At 40.0% G+C, this 21392-nt stretch overlaps 1 protein-coding gene across 1 annotated transcript in view; it reads left to right on the top strand.

Moving 5' to 3' along the window:
- Nucleotides 1-21392, top strand: part of Rhobtb3 (Rho related BTB domain containing 3) — a 47950-nt gene that overhangs the window by 8207 nt on the left and 18351 nt on the right. The window contains exons 4-6 of the mRNA XM_028760085.1: nucleotides 7974-8128; nucleotides 12275-12386; nucleotides 14670-15035. Coding sequence (XP_028615918.1) covers nucleotides 7974-8128; nucleotides 12275-12386; nucleotides 14670-15035 — 633 coding nt within the window. The remainder of the gene's footprint in view (nucleotides 1-7973; nucleotides 8129-12274; nucleotides 12387-14669; nucleotides 15036-21392) is intronic.

Here is a 21392-nt window from a genome sequence, read left to right as displayed (position 1 = left end):
AAAGTGGTCTTTTTTTGGCAGGGGAGGGGAGGTGAGGCTTTTAAGGAGGTAAGCTGCATATATTTGGAGGTCCTCAAATTTATATAGTTTTTTAATACCCACAAATTCAAGTATATACAAATATAAAAATAAATATTTATTTATAATATGTAAAGAACAAAACAAATTTCAAATATGAAAAACTGTTAAATGCCACTAATGTCTAACACAGTCGTCTAACGTATGCCTCTGTTTAACCGCTTACCACTTCTTTTAATTTTTTTTCTTTTGTCTTTTGGGTTGTAAATTCTTCGATGATATATTCATATGCGTTACTTTGTGATATTTCCTGAAGATAGAAGAGAGTGATTATTAGTGTTTGTTCTAATTTCTTCACTCTCCACATCTTCCTGCCCCAGGCACCTGAGTTCATGTTGTGTTCCTATTTCAGCTCAGATCATGGTTTCTGATGCAGGTCTGCACTGTGTGGCTAGAACATCACTCCCCGTACCAGGACAGTTACCATACACTTAAGTTTCAGGAGGTGCTGCAGGCTATGAGGTTTTCTGAACCTAAAGTTAATTTACTTAGTAGCATCCAGAAAACACTGATGGCTCTTTCAGAGTGGCCTCATTCAATAGGACCTTAAAGAATGCAAAGAGACAGTGATTATAACCAAATACATATATTATTTTGCCCATTTTACAGCAGCATGTAACTGTGTGGGAGAATACATTGTTGAGTTTTCTCTCAGGCATTTCCATAGAAAGTACAGACAGCCTGAAGCATAAGCACCATGGTGGACTGGGTCTCGCCTCCTGCTTTTGCTTCCTTCTTTCTGAAGTAAACTCAGAAAAAATCCTGTCAGAATACAAGTCAGATGAGCACAGTCAGTGTTTTGAATTTTTTAGGAACTTCATTTTTTTACTTTTATTTTTTCAAATTTCAAACCTAAGAAAATTATCAAGAATAAAACATTGAATTGCAGAATTTATAACACACACTTGCACATTGCACACACACTGCATATACCATACACACATGCAATTTGTCTTCTAGATAATTTGACACTACATTGTAAACATGGGACTTTCTTTCACTCCTGATGTCTTCAGTGGTTATCATATAAGAACAAAGCTATTTACATCCTGTGCATAGTATGACCATCACTCAACAAATGTAAGATACTTTTTTTTTTTTTTTTTTTGGTTTTTTCGAGACAGGGTTTCTCTGTGTAGCCTGGGCTGTCCTGGAACTCACTCTGTAGACCAGGCTGGCCTCGAACTCAGAAATCCTCCTGCCTCTGCCTCCCAAGTGCTGGGATTAAAGGCGTGCGCCACCACCGCCCGGCTGTAAGATACTTTTATCTGCTAGACTATTATTTAAAATATTCACATTTACATTTTCTTGCTTATTCCAGTAGTGAGTTATAGCTGTTTTTTCCCAGTTCAAGATGTAAATACTATATTACATTTATTTATCCTCTCTCTAGTCTTTAATCCACAATTGATCCCCAATGTCTTTTTCTTCTTGGTGGGGACTTTATGACATGGCCATTTTACAAGAGATTTGGCCCATTCTTTTATATAAGCTGCAGAACACATACCTGCAGTAGTGTGATCTGTCTTCTCTCTTACTCTGTGGTTGGCTTTCCTCTAGAAGCAGCGTCTGCTTTTCTCTGCCCCTCAATTCTTTACATTTATCATGGTTTATAAGGACTGGTTTTTACAGTTCGATATCTTGTGATCTGTTACTCTATTGTCTTTCTAGGCTAGCTCCAATCAGTTTTCCTCATTTGCTGGAAGTCATCACAAGCTTAGACATTGCTCTAGCAGATCGGGTTCCTTTTAGTGGCGGATGGTGATCAGAAATGACCAGCTGGGTTCTGGGCTGCATTGTGAGTGTCACTGTGTTCAGGTTCTTGTAGTAAAGCTGGACATGAAATTGGTTTTTAAATCAGAGGTTCACATTAATACTTTTCTTCTTATCCAGCGTTTGTATTCATGCTAGTAACTTTGTATTGTAAACTCCTTGTTTGAAATACAAACTCCTTCATGATCTGGCTTCTGACTACTACTTCTTGAACATTGTAGGACACAATTCCCACTTTTGGTAATAGTCTCACTGGACTCCTTGAAGAACCTGACACTTCCTCTTTGAAGGTCTCTTACTTTCTGGCTGCAACTGCCGGCACCCCACCATTTTTTCCCTCTTTACAGGCCTTCAGTGGGCTGATATTGATAATTCTGGATCTTTCCCAACACTCGTAGCTTTCCTATTTTCTATTGCTGAATCTCTCTCCCTCTCCCTCACCTTTCTTTCTTTGTGGTAGCATCTCACCCTGTAGCCCAGGCTAGCCTTGAACTGGTAGTCTTCCTGCTTCTGCCTACCAAGCATTTTGAATACAGCATATCTTTATGTTGCTTTGTTCTTGGCCTCTTCTCTCTGACTTGTACATAAGTTTTTTTCTGCTACTTTTCTTTTTTAAAATTTTAATTTCAACATTTTTGTGTCTAAAATCTCTAAATAGTTCATTCACAGTTTCTTATTCTTGACTTAAAGACACCTTTAGATACTTAGAGATACTTAAAGATACAGTTTCTTAAAAGTACTGCGTTAATTATGGTTAATTATTCTCTTTGAAAGTTAAATGGGTTTCATTTAGGCATTGTAAGTCCGTTCAGTGAGTTTTGTTTCAGGATATAGCAGTTTTTCAGATGGTAGGGAAATTACTGTTTATTTAGTTATTGCACTTCATTTTCCAGGCTGGATTGATTCCTTTCTTCTTTCTCTGGGCAGCTGCTGTCTGTGGCTGGTGTGGACGTGGGTGTACACACAGGATCAGTGGGGCTAGCTGTTTCCTTTCACCGTGTGCTTTGGCCAACTGCCAGCCAGCTGCCTGTGGTCCGGCTGTTTCCTGCTTCCCATGTTTGAGCTGGGAACACTCTGGATGGTGCTCCAGTGTGTGAAAGCCACCTGTACTCTGGCTTCACACTCTGCTTTAGTCTCTAGCTGTCTGCTAGCATTTGCCAGGTGCTGCTTGTGCCTGGGCTGATGTCATCTCATTTAATTTTAATGTTGCTGTGTACTCAGTCCTCTTTCCCAACTCCTGCCCTTCCTTCCTCCTTCCCTTCCTCCTCTTCTTTAACAGCTCTCTTTTATTTAATCATGTGTGTGGTTTAGCAGGTAGGAGAGATAGCAACATCTTGAGACTTTAAAAGTGGAAATGTGGACTGGAGAGATGGCTCAGTGGTAAAGATCTCTTGCTGCTCTTCCAGGAGACCTGAGTTTTACTCCCAGAACAAATTCTTGGAACTCCAGGGAAGTCAGCATCCTTTTCTGGGTTCCACAGGTACCCACCCACATGTGGCAGATACACATAGAAATACATGTAAACATAAATAAAATTTATAAAAGTACGGGTTTTTTTGTTTTTGTTTTAAGTGAAAATTGGTTTCTTGTTCTGGCCCATACCTCTCCCCACACTGTCTATTCTGATTACAGCCAGTGCCCCTTGCACAGCCTCCTCTGTAACAGCTTAGTAGAGTCATCCTTACCTGTGGACCATTACTTTCTGTGTACCTTCCACGAGGTCCTTTCCTCTGTTCGGTAACTTTGTATACCTTTATTTTGTATTCTCTATGTTGCAAATGTTTGCAGACGCATCTGCCCTGGTCAGTTGGTCTTAAGTCCTTCAGCTTTGTATCCTTCTATCTTTGTTGGTAGTAGGTACTCATTAACATTTTGTTGTTTATAATCTAAATGAAAAAAGTCATTTTCATTAACATGGTGAAATGAGTTGACTAAAGCTGTGATTACATATTAACTGCAGAGCTAAGCCTGGCTGCTGACTCCCCACCACCTCATCACCCACCAAACGTGTCCTATGCAATTCTCTTGGAGATCTTGTTAGAGCTTATTTAGCAAAGCAGTTTTGTTTTTTTTGGGGTGTGTGTGTGTGTGTGTGTGTGTGCACGTGCAATAGTGCTTGCTATGTAGCTCAAGCATATCACAAATTTGCTATCCTCATATTTTAGTTTCTGAAAGGCAGAGATTGCAACCATGGTTGATTCTATTACATTTTTTTTTAAACAAACTTGGCAATGTGGCAGTTTTACATACTTGGCTCTGAATAAATTTTTAGATTTTTGCTTTTTTGAGATAGTGTCTCTTGAAGTCCAGACTAACCTTGAACTCATTATATAAACAAGAATGACATTGAATTTATAATCCGAGTGCCTGCATCTCACCACTCCTGGGATTGCAGGTGTATGCCACACACCCCAGCACAAATCTTTGGGTTTTAGTACACAGTGAAATGTCTTCGAAGGACAAATCTGTAGTGTTTCTAGGATGCATCCATAGTTTTAAATTTCAGTACATGAGCACCTTGCCTTTCAAGTTATCTTTCAAGCTCTGAAACTTTTATATATTATGTATTACTGTATATTTATCAAGAGAGTTTCTGAAACTTGCCAACAGTGGCACTCTATTCTCGATGCCATTGATGCATCGATGCATCTGAAAGAGATACTGCTCATTCAAATGCAGGACCTCACTGTTTTTAAAAAATGAAGACATCTTATGATAATATCTTTAAAATGTGTGTGTGTGTGTGTGTGTGTGTTCAGGGGTGGTGTGAAGACAGTGCTAATCATTCCCAGAGCTACTGTGGCCGTGAGATCTGCAGATCTCTGCAAGTTCAAGGCCATTCTGGTCTACAAAGTGCAACGGTTCTCAGTGTGTGGGTCATGACTTCTCTGGGGGTCAAGTGACCTTTTCATAATGTTGCATCCCAGATATCCTGCATATCATATATTTACATTACAGTTTATAACAGTAGCAAAATTACAGTTATGAAGTAGCAATAAAAATAATTTTATATCTGAGGGTCACCACAACATGAGGAACTGTATTAAACATTAAGTGTTATTTTGGGTCCTCTGGTTGTTATATGCTTAGTATGAATGTATTTAGTCCATCAATACTTTATTGACTCTCCTATAGCCAACTCAAGACAGACGTGCATAGAATGTTACACTACAGCTAGTGGATATGCGGAAACAGAGCGAGGGTTCAGAAGAGACCCTCAGAGCAACCAGTTGGGAAAAAAATTGTCTACAGCAGGTTTACAGAAAACCTTTGAAATCCAGAAAACATGTAACTAGCCAAGTGACAGCTGATTGTGTGACAGTTTTCCTTCTTGCTGAGTAGAAAGAACTGTCACTCCGCTGGCCTCAATCAAAAGTTATTTTTCCTCAGAGTTGGTTTGTTAACCATACTTGTCCATAGGGTTCATTCTCCTCTCGGAACACTGATGACTTTGCTTAATTTTATCCAGAAAGAATGCTAAGTAAGGTGATCTGCAAAGCCACCCCCTTCCAGCCATATAAGGAGACCTTTGTAAACATAAGAAGGCTTCTGTCTTCAGAAAAATCAAGGCACTGTTCACAAAGGCCTTGTAAAGAGAGAAGCCAATTGTTCTTTCTAACGAAAGCCCAAATGCTACATGAACAGCTTGCTACAAACTGAAGAAATCTTAGAAAAAGTATGCTCAGATTAGGATGTATGGCATAATTAAAGAGGCAGGGCTTAATAGTGTTTCTAATCACTATATTTTGAGAGCTGATTATCTCTGTCCAAACTTTTTAAATCTGTTTTTGGTTATACTATTTTTTTTTTTTTATATCAAGTGGAGCCAGTGATGCTTTTGTCTTTGTTTTTCAATCTCTGCTTTGAGAGACTAAGTCACCTGACTGATCTGAGGTGCAGTTTCCTCTCCTGTAAAATGAAGATAACAGTACATGGTTTCCTAACTCTATTTTTATTTTTCATTCTTTTTGACACAGGATCTCCCTAGGTAACTGTCCTGGAACTCACTATTGTAGACCAGGTTGATCTCTAATGCAGAGAGATCTGCCTGCCTCAGACTCCTGAGTGCTGGGATTAAAGGCGTGTACCACTACACCCTGGTTTCTGAGCTTCAGTGGGTAAAGGTGCTTGTTGCAAACACTGAGGACAGGCATTCAATTCCTGGAACCCACATCATGGAAAGAAAGAACTGACTCTAGAAAGTTATCTTTTGACCTCAGACTCTGTGACACACATCTCATACATACACATACAAGGTCCATCTGTGTACAGTAGCTGGGTAACATGGTTTTGTTTTGTTTTTGTTTTTATTTTTTCTGCCCAAGGGCATTGCTCAAATGCTCATGGTGCTTCCACACACTTCCTCAGTTGTGAGGCTTGTTAGCTGTGTGGTACACAGTATCTTTTCAGGCATGCATCTCCACAGGTGGGAGCTGCTTTGCCCAAGGTAATATCCTCTCCATGAATGTAGCTCTCATCTACTTACTGGGTAGATACAGGGGCTCAGTTGTCTTTCTTTAAGAAGCTAACCTCCAGAGAGACTGTGTGGTGTCAGGTACAGCTACCTTGTTGCAGAAGTCTTTTCTGAGCTCAAACACATTTCCCTCACTCCTGAGAAGAGTTGTTTCTGGGGTCTCTGTGCTTGCTAGTTTTTCTATCAACTTGACACAGCTGTATCTGAGAGGAGGGAACCTCTACTGAGAAAATGCCTCTATAACATCTGACTGTAGATAGTTCTCTACAGCAGTTTCTTAATTGATTGATTGGGAGGGTGCAGTACAGTCTCTGGTCTGGTAGTCCTGAGTTCTTTAAGAAAGCAGGCTGAACTAGCTATGGGGAGCAAGCCAGAAATCAGCACCCTTCCATGGCCTCTCCATCAGCTTCTGCCTCCAGGTTCCTGTCCCATTTGAGTTCCTGTCTCACTTCTTTGGCGGAGAAACTGTTCTATGGAAGTATGAGTGAAATAAACCTTTTCCTCTCCAGGCTGTTTTTGGTCATGGTGTTTCATCGCAGTAGTAATGACCCTAACTAGGACAGTGACTAAGCAGTGAACCACCCACACACCATTCCATATCTTAGATTGTGCTTTCCAGGGACACAAACTAGAAACAGCATTGCATTCTTGTAGCGACTGCCTCATTCTTTTGACCTAGCTGCTATTTGAATATAGTACATCTGATATTTATCCCTGAGATAAAGCTGACTGGTGAATATGGAGCTGATATGTATTTTGGTCTTAGGAAGAGTGTAAAGATGTGATTGGCCACACTTTTCCAGTTGTAAATTTGGCTGTTATTCACATACGAGTCCTGAGAAGTTCACTTTTTTTTTATTAAATACTAAAAATAATATAAATACTATAAATCTATAATTTTTATTTTGATTTAGTTTCATCTCTAAAGTAGAATGTTTTAGGGAGCTGGGGAGATGGCTCATCAGGTAAGAACACTAGCTGCTCTTCCAGAGGACCTGGATTCCTTTCCCAGCACCACATGGTGGCTCCTAACTATCTGTAATTCCAGTTCCAGGCAATTCAACATTGTCTTCTGGCCTTTGCTTGTACCTGACACTCATGCTGCACAGAAATAATGTAGGCAAAATACCCAAACATAAAATAAAAATAAATTTTCAGAGAATGTTGTAGAACTAAACAACTGCAGTAAGAATACACTTCATGTGAAATTTATGAGGGAGTGGCATGCAACTTTAAAATTAAGATCAAATTTAAAGTTCCATTAAAATAAAAGTGCAAGGTTTACTCAAACTTGGTCATATACTTAGTGGACAATTTATGACAAAAGAATTGCCAGTCCTCTGTTCTCATGGTTTGTGTGGCCGATCTATCAGTCGGATGGTTGAATTTGATCTAATGGTCCCATAATAAAATGTTGGGGAGCATCATTGCTATGCTTCCTGCCCACTCAGCAACTTCTAAATCCTCCTGTTTTCTAAAACACTATTTGTTCTTCTGTGTCAATGCCTCCTCACCGAGGACTTTCTCCTTGTTGACACTGATACTTTGAGTTTGGTGTATAGTGGTTGTATTCATTAACATTCACAGTGCCTCTTGTTTTTTTTCTGATTAATTTTAGAATTGTTTGTTTTTATGTTCCTTTCCTCAGAAGAGTTACCTTGTACATGCCCTTTGTGTACCTCAGACCGAGGGAGTTGTGTTACCACCACAGAAGGGATCCAACTCGCCAAAGAACTGGGCGCTACCTACCTGGAGCTCCACAGCCTTGACGATTTCTACATTGGAAAGTACTTTGGAGGAGTTGTAAGTGGCAAGCCCTGTGAGGTCATTTGTTGGTGTCAGCTGCCACTTTAGCTATTCTCTAAGGCATCAATTGGAGCTTCAGTTTTATAAGCATGCTTGTTCTAACCTTGAGAAACAATGAGTTAGTGGCATAGACTTAATCAGATGTTTTTATCATCTATTATGATTTTTGGAATCTTTTAGAATTGTTACTATATTGCTCTTTGTATATGTCAAAATCTCTTGTTATTATACAAACTTACACAAGTTTTAGTAATCTTGTGTGTGTGTGTGTGTATACATGTGTGTGTGTGTGTATGTTCATGCACACATATGGCTGAATGTGGGCATAGGTGTATATGTTCATACTTGCATGTGAAAGCCAGAGAATATCCTCAGGTACCATCAGACACAGCTCACTTTCATTAAAGACAGACTCTCACTGGCCTGGAACTTGCCAAGTGAGCCAAACTGGCTAGTCAGTGTCCCTCAGAGGTCCGCCTGTGTTTTCCACCCAGATCTGATCTTAGAAGCACGCTTAACTCCACTTGGCATTACTAGGGCATGGGGGAAGGATTGCTAATATATGTTGTGTAGAGGTTAGAGGTCAATCCTGAGTGTTGTTCTTCCTGTCTGCCTTTTTTTCTGAGACTAGGTCTCATTGACCTGGAGTTCACCAGTGGCAAAGCAGGCTGGCCTTTGAGTCCCAGGGATCTGCACATCTCTCAGGTCCTTGTACTTGCAAAGCAAGTACTTTACTGATGGAACCATCTCCCCATCCTGGTTTATAATATCTGATATACAGCTGAATGAGCCTTATAACCTGAACAAGTGGGCCCTAAGTGTTCTCTTTATTAGTTGAAAAAAAATTTTTTCTTTTATGCATGGTTCAGCAAGACTTCACAACCAATCTTGTTATAATTGAAAGGTACACTCAGTTCTAAATGCCTTCCCCTCAGGACTCAGGGAACTATGTACAAGAGGACACAGAAAGAGTGTACAAGCCACAGAGGATGGATGACACGAAGGAGACAGTGCTTTCTAAACACAGCAGGACTGACACATATGGACTCAGAGACAGTGGCAGGATACACAGGGCCTGCACAGGTCTAAGTCACATGCGTTCCCAGTGCTGAAAGGGGGAAGTGGGTAAGAGGCCTCATCCCTACACAAGCCATGTCCAATTGGCAACCACTTGCAAAGGAAAAAATTAGTTTTTCTCCAAGGGAGTCTCACTGAGTATACAAACCACCCTTAAGGTCCCATGCCCAGTGGTAGATGACCAACAAAGACAGAGCTGAGTGGCAGTTTTGTAGACTTTGATACATATTGCTTTGTTTGGACCCTCCCACCCCCAGTCTTTCTGGTCTTTTGATTGTATATTAGGGTTTCCAATTTAGTGTTTTTATGTGTTCAGTTTGTGTATGTGTGTGTTTCTTATGCCTTTTTGTTTGTTAGTTTGTTTGCCTGTTTGTTTTATAAAGAGAATGAAAGTGTGGAGTTGGATGGCTAGGGAGGATCTGAGGATCTGAGAGGACTCATGGGGAGGGGAACTGTGGTTAGAATATATTGTACAAAAAATTGTTTTCAATTAAAAAAAAAGCCACACACATAGGACTGTTTCTGTAGACAGCTTCTTGTTGGATGTGAAGGAGCCAGGCTTTGGTTCACCTGCAGTGCTGGTGTGTCTTGTGTTCATTTTAAGTCTCAACGTACAATTTCTATCCCATAGCTAATGCTAAGAATTATAAGGTTTTTGGAGAATATTTGCATCATTTAACAATTTACTGGTCTTAAACTATCAAGCTCTCTAAGAAGTAACCCTTCTCAGTAGACAAATCTGATAAGCAATGAAAGTCATACCCAAAACAACTCTACCTTAAGTGTGAGTGAGATCTTTGGACTTAACATATCTTGTGTTGAAACATTACAGTTACCACAGACGACATAGACTTTTCATTCTCTGGGAGTTCATTGACCTGGCTATACTTAACAGATACAAATGATACTGATTGTTGTTAAACATAAATAGCTACAATTCAGTCTATTTCTATTGTAGTGAGTTTGAAATATTTTTATTTGATCAAGGACTGCATTTCCATGAGATACTTAGGTAATTTATGTGGAGTGTGTGGGTATCCATTTTCTTAATGATTTTATTTGAGGGCTGTTTCATGGGTTGGATTTAGTTTCGTTTCTGTTAGGATAAGAGTCTCCTGAATGGCTATTACAGCTTCTGGAGCCTGAAATACTTAGGATCACTCCTTACCTCTCTTTCTTTTCCATGTTTCTCTTTCTTCCTAATGTTAAGTGGTATAGTTACAATAACATATGAGAAGGACTGAGATGTGGCCCAAGTGGGGAGAGAGACATGGAGACTTCCTTAATGTTAATACTTAGGAAGAATGTGCAACAAAATCAAGATGATATTGATGTGTATGTCTGTGTGTGTGCATGCACATGTGTGTGCATTCATACACCTGTATGTGCCATTGTTCATACATGTGGAGGTCAGAAGACAATCTTGGATTTTGGTCCATGCTTTCAGCCTTGTTTGAGATAGACTGCCTTGCTGTCACTACGGCATACACCACACCAGCTGGCCCAGGACCTTTTGAGGATAGTCTGTCTGCACTTCCCATCTCTTGGCAGGGATGCTGAGATTACAGACTCATTTTGCCACTTCTGGCTGCACAAGGGTTCTGGGTTTTTAGACTCACATCCTCACACTTAATCAGCCAGTATTTTACCTCTACTTGAGCCGTCTCCTGAGGTCTCTCACTAGATTCCTGAGTAGAAATTTGTAACTGAAATCTTGAGGTAAGAATACAAGTAGAGATGATAATACTGAAGTGAAGGAGCATTTAAAAACTTATATTTCAGTCAAGGATGAAGAGGTGAATGGCATTCCTTTCCATCCCGAGTAAGAGAATACCTGCTTGTGGGATTTAGAGCACCCCACCATCTCATTGTACCCCTTCCCATAGGGCACAAGTTAATGGATCCAAAAGGATGTGACCACCTGGAGCAAATAAGTCACTCTGTAAAACTGCCTGTTTTTTCACTTGTGGCTATTGCTATTTAGATTTTAAAATTACCTGAAATAAAACAAGATGAGATTCATTTCCTTGAGTGATAGATAGAGCTCACATTTCAGAGTGCTCTGTAGCTTTCCATTGGCGCATAGTTCTGTTAGACAGAGGCTATGACAGTCGCCCAGACACATGATTCAGATTACTGGGCCACTGATGAAAAGTCTGTTTCCTGGCCTGTATAGGCCCTCTCATGGGCCTGCCATGCCGATGAGGGGCTGCATGCTGGGACTCTTATACCTGAGAGGTGACCAAGGAGTAACTGTTTAAAGGGGATTCGGGACAGGAACAGCTGGAACTCGGGGTATCCCCGTGTGTTCAGAGAATTCCTTGGGCATGGGAGTGATAAGAGGGGAGGTGGTCTTAGGGTCCATGAGTTAGGGGTGACCATTCTACACTGCATGTATCCCTGAGGAGTTTGACAATGTACAGCTAAGTCTGGCTGAATATGCCTGTATGATGATAGGTTTGGGAGAACAGGAATATAGAATATCTTTTTGTGTCTCAAAGTTTCCTTTATTGATTAATATTTCAATATCTATCTTGTCGTGGAGATGACATCTATTTGTGCTTCTACAAAACCTAGACCTTGTGAGGTGTATCACAGGCCCGGAGCTAGGCTAGTGTATGTTGAGGAGAGTTTTGATTTGTAAAGGACAGTATGTTGAAGAGACACAAATGCAGTTAGTTGCCTAGCTGATGGGAGTACCTGTGGACAGATCTGACCATGTCTACTACTGCCTTGAATGTCACAGTATTTACTACACTGCCTCCCACTGAGGGAACTGCTGTAACCATGATGGGTTTTGATTATTCAAGAAAATAATTTTTTTCTGAAGTGAGTGTACCTTTGTTGGAACAAAGCAAATCAATCCTCTTAAACATATTTATTTTTAATACTGAAGGTTATTTTAGTATTATATAATTGTAATAAATTTTATATTAAATATAAAAATATGTAAAAATTATTTACATGTTTGCTAGTATTGGTGCTGATATTGAAACCATTTGCAGGTGTGGTTTGGAATACAAATAATCGTAGTGAACTTCTAATTCTGATTTGATTCATGTTTAGTTGGAGTATTTTATGATTCAAGCCTTAAATCAGAAGACGAGTGAAAAAATGAAGAAAAGGAAAATGACCAGCTCCTTCCATGGGATTCGACCTCCTCAGCTTGAACAACCAGGTGTGATGGTGTTAGAACACACTTCTTACAGGTGGTGTGATGGCGTTAGAACATACTTCTTACAGGTCACAGATCTTAGAGAAATTGCTTTTAAATTTGAGCATGCTCAGCAGGGCCCACCTGGGACAAGGGACAGGACCCTTTCAGCTGACACTAAAGCAGTTAAACCACACTTGTGAGAGATACTGATTCCATGTTTTAGCCTATAGATTTGTGGCATGTGGTAGAGAACTGTTGACATTGAAGACTTCTAAAGACCATACATAAATTCTAATTGGATGCTGTTCAGTAAGACATTTAAAAGGCAATCTTGGGACACTTGGTGAAATTTCAATATGAACTGAAAACTAGATGAAATTGTAGCATTATTGTTAATTTCTTACCCATTACAATTAATAAGTCAATGCTCAGATACAATGTTAAATTTTTCAGAGCCACAGTGGCCTAACACCTGCAGCTTATTTACTTTTAAAAAATGTGGCTGGTGTATGTCTCTGTGGTTGCTTATCTTTATGTCTAGAGATCAGGCTCCATGACAGTATTAGCAGGATGAAGTCAAGGGTGGATGTGTGCTCAGCTGTATCAATTGAGTGTAAATATAAAATAAAACTACGCTCATCATTATTAGAACATTTTGGATCAGTTTATCTTTTATATCCTTTCTAAAATAGGTACATTTTAATCATTGAATCATGACTATAGTTTATTGTAATAATATATCTATTTTATGAAGAAATGTAAAAGATGAGTTTGAAAGCCCCATCATATCTTAAGTATATATGTATTGAATAATCAGTGTGTATTTCATAAATTTGAGGTATCCCTATTTATCGAAAAGAAAAAAATGTAAAGTCGGTACTAGAAAAGTATTTGTTGAAAGAATATAAACATAAACTAAGGAAATGCAAATTAGAATTGAAGACTCATTTTTAGTTTTGAACAGTTCAGATAAGTAGAAGATCTGTTAGATGGTAGATTCTTGGGCCTTATAGTCTCTCAGGGTTGAAAAAGACCAGCTAGTGTAGACAGCTAGTTGTTCTGAGTGATCCAAAGGAGAGAACATGCTCATTCCTCAGAGGATTCAAGCATCCCACACCATTTGACACTGATAGAAACTTCCCCAGTGGTTGTTCATTTGGGGGACTGGGTAATATAGTGTACAGGGTCGCCAGCAGTGTCTGGGTAGCAGATACAGCCTGTGTGTTCACAAGGCTGTTTCATGTGTCTTTTAGTTTGGAGAACTGTGGGCCAAGCACTAAATAAAACCCAGGCCAGCATAAGTACCCCGAGGTGTCTCTGGGGCTGACTTGTTTAAAGAATTAGTACTGGCTTTCAGACTCTCAGCATTTCAGGTCCTGTGAAGGTCCTTGTCAGAGAAGGGAAGGTGATGTCGGGGTACAGTGCAGGGAGCCTGGCCCACAAAGCTGCTTATTCGTGTTACAGACCTAGCCTCCAGGCTTTGTTTAGAATAAAGGATTTCTGTTGCTGCTGGAATTAATTACACTTACTTAGATCATGGTGTGCCATCCTTTGGCACGTCCCTTCTCCCATGTCCCTCTACTCAGGTCTGCTAACAAGACATCTTACAGTTAGCTTCTGTGGGGAGGACATGACCTGTGGGTATTCTGAGCTGATGGAATACTCTTCTCCCTTTAGTAGGATCAAACTAGTTTTGGTAAATCTAAAGTTATGTTCTCCCTAGGAACCCACGGATCACAGTCAACACCCTGGCTGATGTGTGCTGACTGGAGGAAACTATTTGCTGTTTGGTGAAGTAGATTATTTTACTAGAAAGAAGGAAAAAAAAAAGGCTAGGATCAAACTTAAGTTGTTAAGGTGATTTCAGACAATAGAGCTGTGGCCCTTGTCATTGACCTATCACAGAAGGACAGCCTGTGTGAGAGTAGACTCTTCCGAACTTAGGTAAATTTTTAAAAATCAGGTAGAAGACTCCTACCCCAACACTAAAGCATTGCATGTGAGGGAGTATTTTGTTTTGAGATACAAATGTTATTTTATTGCGCTTATCATTAGGTTTTCATTTTCACTACAAAATATAAAATCATATCCTTGTGTGTTCTGTAAAATGTGCTTCAGTAATCTCTGATGAACTAGTTCATATATCCATAGGTTAAGCTGCACAAAATCAGTGGTTTGTAGGTAAAAAAAAAAAAGAGCAAGTATTGGTACTTTGTAGAATTTCACCTCAGTTTTAAAGAATACTTATTTCTAATTATTGAGGCTGTAAAATGAGTCATTATTTCAATTTTCCCTATGAAATAGAAAAGATGCCTGTGTTGAAAGCCGAAGCATCACACTATCACTCCGACTTGAATAACTTACTGCTCTGCTGCCAGTGTGTGGACGTGGTCTTTTACCACCCGGAAGTGACTGGTGTTGTGGAAGCCCACAAAATCGTTCTCTGCTCTGTAAGCCACGTTTTCATGCTCCTCTTCAATGTGAAGAGCCCTACCGACATTCAGGATTCCAGTATCATCCGAACCACCCAGGATCTCTTTGCCATAAACAGAGATGCTGTGCTTCCAGGTGCTAGCCAGGAATCCCCCAGCAACCCGCCGTTGCCCGTCATTGTGAAGGACGCCCTCTTCTGCTCATGTCTATCAGACATTCTGCGCTTCATTTATTCAGGTGTGCTTGGCCCCTTCTACCCTGTTAAAGCTGTCTAGATGAATGATACTCGTGGTCCATGAGAATCTTGGTTAATTTTTTGTTTATCTTATCCCCTGACATTGGAGGTGATACTTACACATAAAATATAACATTTGCTTTATACCTAGAAACATCCAAGTTATTTTTCTTCCTGACAAATTTATTTGCCTTAAGGAAAATAAAATGGCAAAATTACATAGCATATTATTTGCTCCTTCTGCCGTCTTCAAGTGTACAATTGAGTAATATTAGATGCATTTGTCTTCAGTATTAGACCCTAATGTCTTCAAGTTTCATCAGTGGCGTCATTTGTGTCATATTTTTAATGCTTTAGAAAGAATATGGAAGTTATTAGAAAATTAAAACCACAGAATACAACAATTCATTTCTGAGTATATACCTGAAATAACTAAAAGCAAGGTGTTAGGAGTTTTATAGCCAAGCAGTATTATATACCATAGTGAAAATGGTGAATGTGACCCAAATGTCATCAGTAGATTCATGATATGTGTATGGTGTTATATATGTTATATATGTGATATGTATGATATGTGTATGATATATGTATGCAGTCGAAAATTACTCACCTCTAAAAACTAAGATGTTCTTTTTTCTACTTGAGTTATGGATATACCATGTAATAAGTTAAAATTTCATTAGGGTTTTAAAAAGAACGTATAGTAGATTTTTTGTTTGAGATGTGAGGATAATGTTGTGGTGACTTAGTGAATCGTGCTTTGTAAAATTCACAAGTACCCATAGGACACAGCTTGGCAGGTTTATGTAGATTTCAGTGGCCATGTAGTCAGGCCCAAGTAGCTAGAGTCATCAAATATCTAGTTATTGACTTCTTTTCGTTTTACAGGTTTTAATGTTTAAACTTAGAATCTCACAGCTCAGACTTTGATACTAATTCTTAAAAAAGAAAAACGTTTGCAGTGTCATGTCTAGAGAACTATAAGGCTGTGTTTGATTTTTTTAATGATTTTACTGTTGAAATTCTATGAATTATTCAACAGGTTTCCCATAATATCATTTAATCCTGGAAGGCACAGGAGTATTTAAAGAATTTATGCTTTCTTTAGTATGGTAGCTGTAAAGCAGGTCCACATAACCAGAGACTAGACCTGCCTGGCATTCTCCAGCGGAAGGATGCTTTTTTGGCATTTTATTTTTTATTTTTTTTTTTAAGATTTATTTATTTTACTTATGAGTACACAGTAGCTGTCTTCAGACACACCAGAAGAGGGCATCAAATCTCATTACGGATGGTTGTAAGCCACCATGTGGTTGCTGGGATTTGAACTCAGGACCTCTGGAAGAGCAGTCAGTGCTCTTAACCACTGAGCCATCTTTCCAGCCCCTTTTTTGGCATTTTAAAGTCAATACAGCAATGGGGAAATGCAGGCCAGTGGACAAAGGAAAAAGAAAAGGTTCTCCCTATACCCTCACCCATGCCCCTAACAGTTACCTGGGACAACTTTCTGAATTCTCTCAGCTACTATTAGAAAGAGGTTTATTTACATATACAGATGCTGTGGCAAACATACAATCCTTATAACTGCTGTTTTCTGGGGAGTGTAGGTACTTTCCCAGGAGCACAGAGGGGGAAATGAGCTATCTTGGCCTGTGGGAACAGTTTTTGCCATATCAGAAGCTATGGTACTGTCCTCTGTGATCAGGCTGGGCTTTCGATAGACTGCGCATGTGTGGTGGGGGAGGGGCGCTTGAAATAGAGTGGGTAAGAAGAGAACTCAGTAAGAAAGCCACATCAGTCTAGCATGCAGATTCAAGGAATCTAACACTGTGACTTTTCAGCGTCAGACTGGTGCTTTTAAATCTTAGAGTGCGAGGTCACCTGGGGATCCTGTAAGTATGCCGCTTCTGACGGTGTGGCGGGTGTGGGTGCAATGTAGCTGTATTTCCTTGGGTTTCCAAGTGGGTTTATGCTCTCCGGACAACAGGTCTGCACCAGAGCCAGTGAATTAGGGCTTGGATTTCAGTTGAGAAGCTGGGCCTGGAAGCCTATTGTCAATTTAGGGCACAAAGGTAAACAGCAGCTGTTTGACTCAGAGCTAGTTGGAGCTCAGTTCTTGATGTCCTGTCATATGTCTGCCCAAAAAGGAAGCGTGGATCTTAGCAGATGAGTAGAAACTTGGGGAGCAAGGGAGTGGGGTGCCTGGGCAGAAAAGAGGCTGTGGGCTGAGGGGAAAATGAGCCCTCAGCCAGCTCAGAGCTTTTGTACATCTTCTGTACTTCCAGTCTCCTATGTCCCAGCCCCGCAGGAGATGGGGTAGGATTGACCTTGACCCGGGGCATGAGAAACCTGACGCAGGCTGAGACGCAGGAATAATTGGTTCTGAGGTTCCTATTAATCATTCTTTAATTATGTACAAATGATACATTCAAATGGAGCAGAGGTAAGCTTAAGTTCTGTTTTTAAAGATACTAAAGCTGTCATTACGTGTTTTTTTTAAGTATGTTTATTACAAGAAATAAAAAGAAAAACCACACAGATTCCCATTATCAAAACAAAATATCTGATTATTACAGTGTTTGTTTCCTCTGATAGATTCTCATTTGCTGATAGATTAGTACTTTAATTTTTTAACCAAATGAAACAAAATCTTAAGTCTACAATGTTCATACAATCTTCAGTGAGGACTTAAAGTGTTTCTGTGGGACATTTTCCAATCTCTGAACAGAACACAGGTTTCAAGGCCCTGTTGTACAGTGCTTTCTTCACAGTCCATAGGTCACGGGTATGGCAGGGAACTACAGAGGACAGGAGCCCGTGGCTGCTGTATCATCACGCCGGCTGCTCAGGAGAGACAGAACTCCATGGCACAACTTACTCAGGAATATTTGTCCTGAGAAAACAGGAGCTAAAATCCTACAATAAACAGATCTTCTGTCCCCCCAACCCCCCCCCAAAAAAAATCAACTAGACCACAAAAGGTACTTTTTGAATAAAAAGTTCTTTTCACATCTAGGAACTGGATTATGTGGATGATTTGGCTTGGTATTTAGAAGCCACCTCTTTCATAATCTGGTTGACATTTTATACTCACCTATAAGATTTGTTCTCCTCTTAAACGTTTTGAATATCTAGACACAGTCCGCAGGTGTCTGTTATATATGTTAACTTTCCACTGCTTAAGAGGAGTGTGGTGTGCTAGTGTTTAATAGCTAATGCCTGAGGGCGGGGCTAAGGGCACAGGGAGAGAGCTGCAGTTTCTGTGTTCAGGAAGCTATTCGGAACCAGCAACCACTTGTCACATTCTTATAGTACTTGGTAGTTTAAGGCTTGTGAATTCCTGAGTCACGTGATCTTTGGATGGTTAGAAACTGAGATATTTGTGAGAGTCAAGAATGTAGATTTGTGGTGGACCTGTCACAGATGACCCAGAATTCCACATCACTTACTGAAATGCAGAGTAGGTGAGCATATGGACCGAGCTATGGATTCGGTTTGCATGGTATTCGCTCTCATTTTTAGAATTTTTCTGCAGCATGCAGTTTTCTGCACACCAGAAAACAGCATAGCATACCTGAATGCACTCAGCTCTTCAACAGACTAAGTGACCTACTGAAGTGCTTGAGAAGGTATCCTTTAAAACTTCCTTAAAAAGAGTGCAAAGTGAGCAGCTATTACAGATCCTGCCATGTGACACTGTGTCCATTGATTTGAATGCTGTCTACCAGGAACTGTTCAGAGGGTGGTAAACATTTGCACTACAGAAAGAAGCCCTCGCCTCGGGATTATTGGTTTATTAGTTACAACATCAAAGATGATGATTAGCATTTCTACTTATGAAAACAGCGCACTTGCTAGTGCTGTTAGGAAGTTGTTCTACTTTCATTCTTGGTTATTGGCTCTTGGTGAGTTGTTTTTAAACACTAAGTGGCTCCTTTTATTTAGATTATTTGATGTTGGCTTGTTTTCAGATAGTCCTTTGAATGGAGGTATTATGTGGATGCTCTTTGACTATAACTTTACTTGTACTAGCTGGGTATCAGTTGATTTAACAATGGTAAAGGTCAATACACAGATTGTCTCTGTGTTCTCCTTCAGTTAGGATGAGTGTAGACAAATCAAAAGTACTTCTCCTGTAGACTGTACCACTAACTAGGTATCGACCATATCTGGGATTTTTAAAGTGAGAACATGGTCAACAGCATTAGGGAACCTGGGAGGCTTTAAAACATATTAGTGCCTGGAACCCTAGCTCCAGAAGGTCTAAGATAATTAGGATGAGGTTTCCTCTGATTTTACAAATTGTCTTTCTTCAAGTCAGTATAATGCACAGCTAGGATGGAGAAGCAATCTGTGCTTCATTGGTTTCTAAAGCATTTAATATATCTATCTGGCCTTCCCCTCCTGCCCCCCCATTAATGTATAAGGTTTATTGTACAGTGGTTAGGGAAATGGGAGAAAAATTAGGTACAAATTCAGTGGAAAATCTCACTGTAGTCATTTCAGGGTATTACAGATGGACATGGGGCTAACATGGCTTTCTGAGATGTTGGTGTCAAAATTGATATGCAGGAGTCTCCATGCTGGAGCCAGTTCCTCAGAAGAGTAAAAAAACTGTTCTGTGATGCTCAGAGGAGACAGTGTTTCCAGCTTGGTTTTGTGTGGTGGTCTTGCTGTCCAGTCTCTGGTGTATAATCCTCAGAGAATACTACCCAGCACTGGCAAAGGGCACTCAGTGAGCCTGTTGTCAGCAACCAGGAGACCAAGAGGCTTCAAGAGGGAAGATGTGTTCAAAAGCTCCAGGTTTAGCAAGGACAGAAATGGACCTTCGAAACACAAAGAAAGGCTCTTGGCATCCTCTTTCAGTAATAACAGTGAGCAGGGCATAGGTGTTGCAAAATCACTCTTGAATTCAGGGGTCTTTATATTTCTATACAGACCTTTGTCTATGTGCGTGGGAGGTTTTCTGGAAACATGACCCAAAGAATGTGTCAGATTGTGAAAAGATTATGTGTGCCCAGTTACAAATCACTGATATAAAAAGGGGAAAGAGTGAGCAGACAGTTCTTAGAGACTCTTCATCTATCTGGAGTGTGAAAAGGAAGGTGATCTAGCAGGGAAGTCAGAATAGAAGAGTTGTCACAAGTAGAACAGACAGTGGTGAGTTGGGGTCGAGGCGCCACCTGTGTGGGCGATGTCCCTGTCTTTATTCTTCCTAATGCCAAGATGTGGAGGACATGATTTTAGCTCAGATTTGGCCATGCTGTGAGTGTGTATATATGGAAATGACAAATGCTGCTGAAGCTGAGGTGGTGAGAAGGTGGGACCCATCCAGCAATGCTGAGAGCTGTAACTAAGAGTCTGGTCTGGAGAGCGCCAGCAGGCAAGAGCATTTGCACTGCCAGGTCCTGGTCTGGAGAGCGCCAGCAGGCAAGAGCATTTGCACTGCCCAGGTCCTGTCTCCAGTACCCATGTGGTAGCTAACAACTGATCTTCACTCCAGTTCCACAGGATCTAACACCCTTTTGTGGTTTCCTTAGCCACTGAACACATGCAGCACACTTACATACATGAAGACAAACATCTGACACATAAACATAAACCAATCTTTAAATAAAAAAAATAAAAAGCCAGTGCCAAGAGCCCCGGGATCAGGCCCTTTGGTTGACTTTGGTTCCCACTGGTAGAAGCTGTCTGCAGTGACCTGATCTCATTGGCTTAAAATGTGAATTATTATAATTCACATTGTATAATGTGAATTATTATAGGTGGTTCGGAGTTTAAGAGTAAGGAGCCATCTCGAGTGTTATGCCAAGTACCAATGGACTTGTGTTACTTTTAGAATTTACAATGATAGTCATTATACTTAGAAAAAAGTTTAAAGACACTTGTAGGGTATTTCAGGTATCTAAATCCTAGGCTAGAACAAAGAAGTAATTACAGGCAAGAATATAAATCTTAGGCTAGAACAAGGAAGTAGGCTTCAGACATGAAAATGACTTTGGACTAGGACAGGGAAGTAGGCTCAGATATTTTGGTCATTCTGATAAGCCCTTAGAAACAGTGATCATGGGAAGTTACTGCCTTGCTTGTTCTTTGACTATTTGTGTTTAGTGTCTTGCTAGTTTCCTTGGCTACTTGCATCTATTGTATTGCTAGTTCCTCAACCTAGAACTGACCTTAATACTTGCATGAAATTAAAATGGTATAAAAGCAAAAAGGAGGAGGAGGGATGGGATAAGGGGTTTATGGTGGGGGGAGAGATAACATCTGAAATGTAAATAAATAAAATATCCAATAAAAATTTAAAAAAATAAAAAACAAAAAATAAAATGAAAAAAAAAACAAAAATGAAAAAA

The sequence above is a fragment of the Grammomys surdaster genome, unplaced genomic scaffold, assembly GCF_004785775.1.
Source record: "Grammomys surdaster isolate TR1022 unplaced genomic scaffold, NIH_TR_1.0 126391, whole genome shotgun sequence".
Taxonomy (NCBI): Eukaryota; Metazoa; Chordata; class Mammalia; order Rodentia; family Muridae; genus Grammomys; species Grammomys surdaster.
The sequence above is the reverse complement of the archived record's forward strand: the minus strand, read 5'-3'. Positions and strand labels throughout refer to the sequence as shown.